A 10,635-nucleotide genomic window follows, 5' to 3' on the forward strand; every position below is an offset into this window, starting at 1 on the left:
AGAAGATCGGAAAGAAAGAGGGAGATGGAGAGGGATAAAGAGGGGCAAGAGTTTCTTCTCATCAAACCACTTAACTGTGCAGACTAGGATATCAGCTTTATCTTCTGGAATTTCATCCCTTTCCCAAATGTAGTCACATTGGATTCATCAAATGAAATGTAGGACACAAGTATGCATTAAGTCTCAATACAACAAAATTTTGTTGAAATAAGGTGTCTCAAATATTAAGACTGGCTTAGCACGTACATTTCTTCTGTCTCTACTCAAACTTCAACCACTTATTTATAATTTGACTTACCTTTTGTATATATTTGAAAATGCTCATGTGGATGAGGGTTCCATTGTGGGAAGGGGTTCATGTGTACATGTGTGTATGTGTGGAGCTCAGAGGGGAACTTTTGGTGTTGTTCCTCAGGAGCCCTCTAGCTTGCACTTTTTTCTTTTCAACTGTCTCTCACTGGCCTAGAATTCGTCAAGTAGCCTATGCTAGGACAGTGAACAAGAGGGATGCCTAAGCCTTAGCCTCTTTAGTACTGGGATCAAAAGTGTGTACTGCAGTGTTTGGTTTATTTTTTAAAGTGATTTCTCGGTATTAACCTAAAGTTTTCATGTTTACAAGGCTAGCACTTTAGCAAATGAGCTATTCCCAGTATTTTGATAGTAAATTTATAATCAGGAAATAAACCAAGTCTCTTTAATCAAAATATTTGTCATTTAATTGAGTGATAATAAATTATGATTGACTTCATGATATTTTTCTACTTTTGTTGAAAATAGTTATATTTTCATAAAATGTATGCTGATTACTGTTGACACTCTCTCATCTCCTCTGAGATCTCACCTCCTTTTCCATCTGAATACTATTTGGAATATTTATTATTTTTGAAATTTTATTTATTGAGTGTAATTCCCATTTATTTACCATAATGGATCAAGCTAAATTCTAACTTTATCTAGTCCTAGGTGAGATTTCCTAGTGGAATGGAACAATATAATGATACAGTGACTGAGTTTATCCTGGTGGGATTCACAACTGACCCTGTCATGCAGCTGGTTCTGTTTGTTATTTTCCTCACTGTATATGCATTAACTGTGTTAGGAAACAGCACCCTCATTGTGTTGCTCTGCAATGACTCCAGGCTCCACACACCCATGTATTTCTTCATTGGAAATCTGTCTTTTCTGGATCTTGGATTGTCCACAGTCTATACACCAAAGATCTTAGTGACCTGCATCTCTGAAGATAAAAGCATCTCCTTTGCTGGCTGTGTGGCTCAATTCTTCTTCTCTGCTGGACTTGGGTATACTGAGTGTTATCTGTTGGCTGCCATGGCTTATGATCGCTATATGGCTATCTCAAAGCCACTGCTTTATTCCCAAGCCATGCCCTTAAAGCTATGTGCATTTTTAGTGGGAGCCTCATATCTGGGTGGTTTAATGAACTCTTTCATCGTCACCAAAGACACATTTGCCTTGACTTTCTGCAGTGACAATGTAATTGATGACTTTTTCTGTGATATCCCACCTCTGGTTAAGCTTGCCTGTGGCAAGAAGGACAGCTTTCAGTCTGTGTTATTCTTCCTCTTGACTTCCAATGTCATCATTCCTATTGTGTTCATTCTGGCCACCTATCTCTTCATCATTGCCACTATCTTGAGGATCCGCTCCACTCAGGGCCGCCTCAAGGCTTTCTCCACCTGCTCCTCCCACCTGATCTCTGTGACCTTGTACTATGGCTCCATTCTCTACATCTATGCTCGGCCCCGGTCCAGCTACTCTTTAGATAGAGACAAAATTGTTTCAACCTTTTACACAGTGGTTTTCCCCATGTTGAATCCCCTGATCTACAGCCTGAGGAATAAGGATGTGAAAGAAGCTCTGAATAAATTGTTTAAATAATCACAATCATAGTGTATAAAAAAAAGCAAAGATATGTTTGTTTCAGAGATTGTATATACATAGTTATGCTTCCCCCATTACCTGTCAGGCTTATGAATTCTTATGGTATTAGTTATCTTATGACCATGTTTGACAATGACAGTTCACATTATCTGTGCTTGACAATGACAGTTCATATTATCCAATATTAAAAATTAATACTTCACAAGGCAATATTTGAAAACAAAATTAATTTCTATGTTACTCCTGGCTGAAATCAAATAAACAAAAGACTTATTCTCCCAAAGACTTTTCTATTATAACAAAATTACTGATTCTGTTTTCCTTGAACTAAAATTGTGTAGACTGATTCTTGTAGAATAGGATCTTTAAGTTTCTAATCTAATCTAATATAGATCAACCTAATGCTTCTCCACATGTAGACCTCATCTTTTTACTGTCATAGTGTGCTATGGTTCAGTTCTCTTCATTCATCTCTACTTTTCAAAAGCTTTGTAGCAGAACATGGCTAAAGTAATATCTGACTTCCATACTGTGGAAGTTCTAATTTGGAACCCCATATTCTTTAGATTAAACAAATCAAACATATTGAATACGCATTGAGGGAAATCATAGATTGCAAAAAAATAAAATAAAATTACGAGTAAAATATTTTCTTTAAAAAACTGTTTATGGCTTTGTAGCTGTTTTTACCCTGTACTCCCAGATAAAAATAAAATATATAAAAAATGGTTGTTATAGTATGTTTATTATATTAATTATTTTTGAATTAGCATTATCCTCTTTTACTATGTTGTTAAATAAATGAATCATGGGAATTTGAAAAATGTATGTGCTTTACTAAAATGTACTGAAATATATTTTATGTTTATAATTGCATATGCTTAAAGTAAGCAACACAATATTTTATATACATTGTGAATATATTAACATGGAGTTGGTTAGTAAAATCATCACATTAGATTCTATTTATCTTTTTTTGTGAGACAATGTGTAATCCATCCAGCCCTTTTAAACAATTTAAGCTTCCATTTATTTAGAATGTTTTTGCTAAATATATTTTAAAAATTTCACATTATAAAACTTAGTTTATATTTTACCTTCTCCAGCTCTGCCAAGTTCTAGAAATTATAAATATAATTTAGTCTTTGATTTATGAATTTGATCTCATACATAGCTGAGTTCATGCAGTATGTGCCTTTTTGCACAGACAAATTCATGTGGTATTTATCCCCAGTGCTATCTCTATTGTTGGAAATGAAAAAATTTACCACTTTTTTAAAGTTAAAGTGTGTGTGTGTGCTATACCTTATATAAAATGCTCAGTAGACACAGAGTTTCTCTATACCTGGTCTTTTATGATTATGCAATAAACCTAAAATTCCAGGTATCTTTCAATAATTGCATTTTATTTACACTGAACATATAACTCAAAGTGAGATTGTTGATTGTATAGTCGTTTCATTGTAACATTTTGAGTAACCTTCTCACTATTTGCTGTAATGATTTTAATTTATTTTGACATCACTAGTTCATGGGACTTTACTTAAAACCCCAACCTTTTTCTTTGTCTTTTAAATTTTAGCTATTTTAACAAGTATGAAGGATAATTCATTTGAGTTTAAAATTTGTGTATTCTGTATTCTATTCTGTAATATACACAATGCAAATGTGCTTTAAATTATTTGAGTAGCATCTGGTCAGACATTTTCTTCCCTTTTGGCGATTTTTTTCTATACATGTACAATGTTGTAACTGGAACTATGAGAAAGTAAAGAGAAAAACACACATATGTCACATTTTCAATATGGCCTACATATATAATATTTAAATTTAGAATATTTACAGAATCATCATTAGTACTGGGTTAAGTGACTCCGAATAATATATAAGCAAGGAATCATGAACATGCACCTGGGCCATTTAACTCTAAAGAATTTTGGCCTACTTAATGAGAGGGGGCATTAATAAAATATATATAATGTGACTTTAATTCCATTTTCATGATGGCTTTGCCCTGTTACAGTTAATCACCCCAACTTCCTTAATTGTAATTCTCAAGAAAAATTTTAAAATGTACAGGGCCTGCAGCACTGTGAAGAAGGAAGTGTTATCCCAGCTCTTTATGTTTCTTTCTAGAACTTTCTTGGATTTAGATATAGAATCAGGCTACTTTTTAAAGTCTCTTACCTCCTTTACAAGAGTATATATGAGAAAAGCTTGATGTAGCTGGCATCCGTATCCTAAGCCTTTGAGGATGGATTTGCAAGGAATTCTAGGACTCTGTTGCTCTTTTCTCACTATTTGTAAGTAATAAATCCCTTTCATGTTATTTACTATGTATGGGCAGTTGTGGTCCCTGGAAGTCAGCTAAGCTGGAAACAGCACAAAGTGAACATATCTTACAAAAGTGCCACAGAAGCCAATTTATTTTTCTTTTCTGGTTTTTATTCCTTGACTGGTTGTAACTTTTGTTGACAATAGATGCATCTTAATAGATAGTTTTACTCAGAGTTGCTGTAAAATTTAAGTAATGAATCAAGGGTAGGTATAGAATAGTAATCTAAAAGAGAAGAAAAAAGGAAATATACATAAATAAAAGAAATAAAAGAGTGACATCATAGACAGAATTCAAAAGTCTCTATATCCAAAAGACTCTTGATGAAAATTTTTATTAGATAAAATAATTGTTTATAAAATAGTTCTTTATGAATTCATCTTTCATTTTTCAGCATTATATATGAATTAATTTAAAAGTTATAGAACATTACATTTTGATAAATCTATTTCCTAATTTAATATTCTTTTATCTATGAGATTGAGGTCTCACCAAAATAAAATCCTTCTGTTGGTCACCAAAAGTAATTGTTTTTTGAATATTAGCAAACTGGCTGGCTCAAATAACAAAAATTCATCTTCTTATAGTTTTGGATGTTAGATGTTACATTTGGTTTTATGTCAACTCTAGACAAGCTTAGTCATTAAGGTAGAGGAGAGGGCTATAAGAAATGCTCTCACTTGATTAGCCTTTGACTCCAATGTGGGCAGATGGTCCCAGGGTGGATAATAAAACATGTTGAGAAAGTCAAATGGGACAAGTCAGTAAACAGCACTCCTTCATGATCCCTGCTACAGTTCCTGTTTCAAGGTTTGCCCTCAGTTCCTGTCTTGGTTAGACATTTAATTTCAAGTTGTCAACAGGTTGCTTGCTGCTTAGATTATCCTTATTCAATAATATTGGTAGCATAAGCTACTGTGTTTCAGTATGACCCCTCTATGTACCTGTATGTTGTGCCTTAATTATGTCTAGTCTCTTTAGCTCTCTCCTTGCCTTTTTTCTCTGTTCCCTGCCCCGCCCCACCATTCTTTTAACAGTACAAAGCAAGATACCTGAAGACAAAGCAAAAGCCCTCATATGGAGACTGGACAAGGCAAACCAATACAAATAAAAGAGTTTTAAAGAGTCTGCAAATGTACACTAGTTCCCACTGTTAGGGTTCCCACAAACACCAAGTTAATTGCTATAACATATGCAATGGACCTGGTGAAGGGCCATGCAGGCCTGGTGTTTGATGTTTCAGTCTGAGTCCATGTGAGCCCTTCTTGGTTAATTTAATGAATCATATTCTCCTAGTGTCCTCCATTCTCTCTGACTCCTAGAGGTTTTCTTCCCCCATTTTCATAGGGGCCCCAGTCATTAAGGACAGCCAACCAATGGAGATATATAATTTACACTCTCTCTGCTCAATCCCAATTCTCAGGGTTGCCCTTAGTGCTGCAACAGAAAACCAGAAGCTTCCAGCCTATTTTCTGAGGAGTTAGTGCTCTTTTTTTCAGGTTTACCATGGTTCTTCTCTTCACTTTCTTCTCCCTACCCTTGCTGTCCATCTCTCCCTTCGTTTTCCTTTTTCTATACTCTCTATTTTTTACCAATAGATCAGGGTTTCTTGATGGACAAGACAATATACTATAGTCTGAATATTGAGAAGAGCATAGGTAAAGGAAAAATGTAGATTATATAATAAATACAAGATAAGCTTAATTAACAAAATTTAAGTCTGTTTTCAGCTGTACTTAATGATTATATTGAGACTTATAACCATGTATCAGCTTTTAAAATATGTTTTTGAACTCATCTTATCCCAGTTAACCCAGGATCTTAAAATTTCAGATGGACTCTAATTAAGTCTTTGGAGACAGAGGCATATATTCTTCTGTTGCTAAGTTGGTAAAGTCTCAAAGGGCTGTTAAAGAAATGTGTATATTGAGTTCAGTGGACATAGGCCACACATGAGAGAGTAGAGAAAAGGTGTCACATCTAAGAATTGGCTCTTCTAACCAAAGGTAAGCATAGATAGTAAAGCTTAGCAAAGCAAGGCGGTTACTCCGTGGCCTAGGCTGCAATTAGAATAAGCATGGGTCTGTTTTGATTCTGAATAGATTGCTTCTATATACACACATGCACACCTTTCTTCTCAGTCAGCTCCTATTTAATGAAACACAGATTCTTCACCTACAACATTAAATTTTGTCTGAGACCATACCATAGATATTCCTATTTACTCAGGGGAAATTAAGAGGACAGAACCTGTGGTAATTTTGTGAATTTAGTTGTTGTTTTGCACTTTGCTTCCCAGACATCCAAGGTATGATGTTTTCATTTCTTGATACTGATTTTAAAGTGCCAGAAGGTCACATTTTTTCCACTGAATTTGAGGGGCTTCTATCAAGAAAGCATGGGCGGGATGATATGGAGTAAGAGATATCTTAATAAAATTTATTCTTAATTCATTTGATATGGGAAACATCTTCATAAGCCGTAGTATGTAGAGGACGACAGATATTGATAGGACATGTAGAATTGGAGACTTTAATTTGATATCTTTTGACCTTTTTTTTCCTATTGCTTTCAAAGCATGCTTTAGTTGACAATTGATTAAAAGTTCCTGGTGGGATATAGACCTTGAAAGTGAGTTTTTAGTTTCATTTTTATTCCTTCTTTTTAGTTATGAGATAATTCAGTATGCTTGAAGAGTCTAAACACCTGTAGATTTTTACCATCAATTGTGTGGACTTGATTAGGAGTAAACAGTTGAAGAAATAGCTATAAGGTAGAATACTAATGGCCCATCTACTCATTGTATTAAGTGCTGCAAGTTTGTTAGAAACTATCCTATATACTACATTTTATTAGCAATCATAAGAGCAAACAATAATCCACTAGAGCTTTCTTTTTTAGTCATTTCAAATGCTATAGTAAATTGCTCCATTTATGTATTTAAACTTTTTGATGGTTTTCAAACAATTTTATGAAACATTATATTTAATGTCTCTTTAAACTTTTCTTAGAAATTTTTGGTGTTTGAAGACACAAAGTCCATGGATTTTAACTCTCTCAATGCCATCACATTAAAGATTAGACTCTTCCTCAAGTTGAGCACTGTGATGTCAAAAATGGCCCTAATCGTGTTTATATTCCCATATCACCTGAGGGAAAGTGAAAAACAAAGTAGTTTTAAAATGAATAGTTTTAAGCATTTTTAGTAATTAAAGAAGTTGATTTTAGCTAAAGTTTGAGTGAATTAGAGATGGGAAGACACAGTAATTCACTTCTACTATTCATAATGACTTAATATTTGGGAAGCATATTTTGCTTTGTGAAAATAATTTTATTTTCATATTATATATTCTGAAAAGTTTTCCCCCCATCACTTCCTAGATCTACTCCATGACCATCTGACTCCACACTTTATTTATCTCTTTCTTTAGAAGGTAAATAGGCTGAAAAGATGAGAGAATAATTTAAAAATTAAAATACAAGCCCAAGTAGATAATTTCAGCAAATTAAAGAAAATCAGAACTAAGCAAAGCAAACAGGCCAAAAGAAAAACAAAAAAAGGGTAAAACTGCAAGAAACACATATGCAGACAGACAGACACATACCATAAAAACACAAAATTAGAAATAATAGATAAGCAAAAGGCAAGTAGAGTTAAAAGTGCCCAAACAAAGTATTATGAGACAAAACAGTCTCCAAGAAAAGCCCTGCATTTGTTTTATGTTGGCTATTTATTGCTGGTCATGGGACCTCTCTTAAGTGTGGTTTGTATTTCTAATGAGGTGCCCTTGGAGAAAACTAATTTTTTCCTTGCCTATTAGCTTGGAGACATACTTTCAATCAAGGAAATTCTGAGGTACATTATGAACTAGGTGGCTCACCAGATCATTGTGATCACTACAGACATCCTATTAAATCTGTGATTCCCTTTTATCAATTGATCCAATAGGCTTATCATGTCCCTTCGTGGCAAGGATGAAAGTGGGAGGCAGGATTTAGTGTCATAACTAGAACGTAGTAATAAATACTTTTTCTCTTTGTACTTATAGTTTGGAAAACTACAGTATACTGCTGGTCATAAAAATATCATCAAAATGGTATAAGATATTTTCCATAGCTTATGGAAAGATGATTGAATGTTTTAAATTTAATGGAAACTGTCTAGTTTCTTTGGTTATAGCAATACACAAGGCAGATAATATTCTAGAAAAGCCAACAGTAATCTGCTTTTTATTAAATTTAAAAGTTATAATTTGTTTCATTCATGTATTTAAGTTTTTAATTAGAAATAAACATATTTTACTGAATTCTTCCTTTAAAACATGCTCACTATCATACATAGTTATTGAGTATTTTCTTGTATATATTCTTTACTCAGTCTGACAACCTATTAGAAAATCTTACATAATGTTTATGAGCTTTCTATATCTTGTATTTTTGGTAAGAGACTGGCTCTGAATGATGCAGTTCAGAAATGAAACTCTGAAAATTTCTAGTTTAAAATTTGGGCTATTGCCTAATTGCAGGAGTCTTCCATACTCAAAGCCAGAAACCCACAGTTCTTTGATAATCATGGCATTATTTAAAGGAATAAAAGTCTGTAAACCTCCAGTCATTGTTGATTTAATGGATACATTGCTTACATAACTTAGTAGGTTATGTTTCTAATCTATGTTTTCACCACATCATGTTATTCAGGTCCAATATTTGTTGATTGCTTATTTCTCTTAATCTCTTATGAGATTATCTCTAAATTGTGTATTCCCTGCATTCTCCAATCCCGGATTTCCTCTCTGTGGACATGGAAGTGGACAATCGCACCATCCTGACTGAATTTATCCTCGTGGGCTTCTCAGCAGACCCCCACTGGCAGCTGATTTTATTTGGTATATTTCTAACCATCTACTTGATGACCTTGTCAGGGAATATGACCTTGATAATTTTAATACGCATTGATTCCAGGCTGCACACACCCATGTACTTTTTTATTGGAGGTCTATCCTTTTTGGACTTCTGGTACAATTCTGTGTACATACCTAAAATCTTGGTCAACTGTGTTTCAGAGGATAAGCGTATTTCTTTGGCTGGTTGTGGGGCTCAGTTTTTCTTTTCCTGTGTAGCAGCCTACACTGAGTGCTACCTGCTGGCAGCCATGGCATATGATAGACATGCTGCAATTTGTAGCCCATTGCTTTATTCAAGCGTCATGTCCACTTCTCTCTGTGCTGGACTAGTGGCTGGCTCCTATGTAGGAGGGTTTTTGAATGCCATAGCCCATACTGCCAACACTTTCAGGTTAAAGTTCTGTGGTAAAAATATTATTGATCACTTTTTTTGTGATGTGCTTCCATTGGTAAAAATGTCTTGCACAGACACCCGTGTCTATGTAAAGATCCTTTCCAGTATAGTGGGCTTCACTGTCCTCTCAAGCATTCTTGCCATCCTCATTTCCTATTTCACCATCCTGCTGGCTATCTTGAGGATCCGCTCAGCCTCAGGAAGACGCAAGGCTTTCTCCACCTGTGCCTCTCACCTGGTCTCCGTAACACTCTTCTATGGCTCCTTGCTCTTCATGTATTCAAGACCTAGTTCCAACTACTCCCTGGAAAGAGACAAAGTGGCTGCAATGTTCTATACCATCATCAATCCATTACTTAATCCTTTCATCTATAGCCTGAGAAACAAAGATGTCAAAGAAGCCTTTAAAAAGTTGATGCAGAGTATACAACAGCAAATATGAAGGTTGCATTTTATGCAATGGGGCTGTTCAAAACTGGCTTATAGACAGGTTTGCTGCATTTCTTTATTTAGTTAGCGTTGAAACAATGTACTAACAATCATGAAAGCCTTGACTATATTCTCTTTAGTTATGATTAATATAGCTTTGCTATGTAACCTTTTCCAATTCCATAATGATGGGTTTTGCAATGTAACATCCTGATTATTGCAATACTAGCTTTAGAAAATAATGCTTCCCCATTTTCAGTAGGGATGATCATAGGAAAACAATGAATTAACAGAAGTTGAATTAGTTTCTATCACGTGGTTTGATTTTGAAGTTTTGAGCAAGAACTGTATTAAATATAGAAATGATATATCGTAGTTAGATTGCTAAATATTGTTCAAGATTTTATAAATTAGTATTCATACTAAGGTGTCTTTTAAATTTCTTCCTATAAGTATAATTGAACACATAAAATACATTTATGCAAAACTTGTTTTCTGCACCAGGATATTAATGAAATGTTTTTAAAAGGTATTTTGAGTTAAATAAAAATAAAAGGCTGGAGACATGGTTCAGAAGTTAGTGAATATATTGTTCTTGCAGAGGACCAGTGGTCATTTCCAAGTATCCACATTGAGTGGCTCATTATTTCCTATAACTCAGGCTCCAGGGG

General features: G+C 34.4%; 2 protein-coding genes across 2 annotated transcripts; both read left to right on the top strand.

Moving 5' to 3' along the window:
* The first annotated feature begins 981 nt into the window (after window positions 1-981).
* On the top strand, window positions 982-1,899 carry LOC114631066 (olfactory receptor 1013-like). Its single transcript, XM_028779369.1, has one exon. The coding sequence runs from the start codon at window positions 982-984 to the stop codon at window positions 1,897-1,899; it is 918 nt and encodes a 305-aa protein (XP_028635202.1).
* A 7,106-nt stretch (window positions 1,900-9,005) lies between these two features.
* On the top strand, window positions 9,006-10,010 carry LOC114631070 (olfactory receptor 9G4-like). The gene has a single exon (XM_028779373.1). It carries the CDS (start codon window positions 9,039-9,041, stop codon window positions 9,975-9,977), a length of 939 nt encoding a protein of 312 aa, XP_028635206.1. The 5' UTR covers window positions 9,006-9,038; the 3' UTR covers window positions 9,978-10,010.
* The last annotated feature ends 625 nt before the right edge of the window (window positions 10,011-10,635 follow it).

This window comes from Grammomys surdaster, unplaced genomic scaffold (assembly GCF_004785775.1).
Source record: "Grammomys surdaster isolate TR1022 unplaced genomic scaffold, NIH_TR_1.0 350, whole genome shotgun sequence".
Lineage (NCBI taxonomy): Eukaryota > Metazoa > Chordata > Mammalia > Rodentia > Muridae > Grammomys > Grammomys surdaster.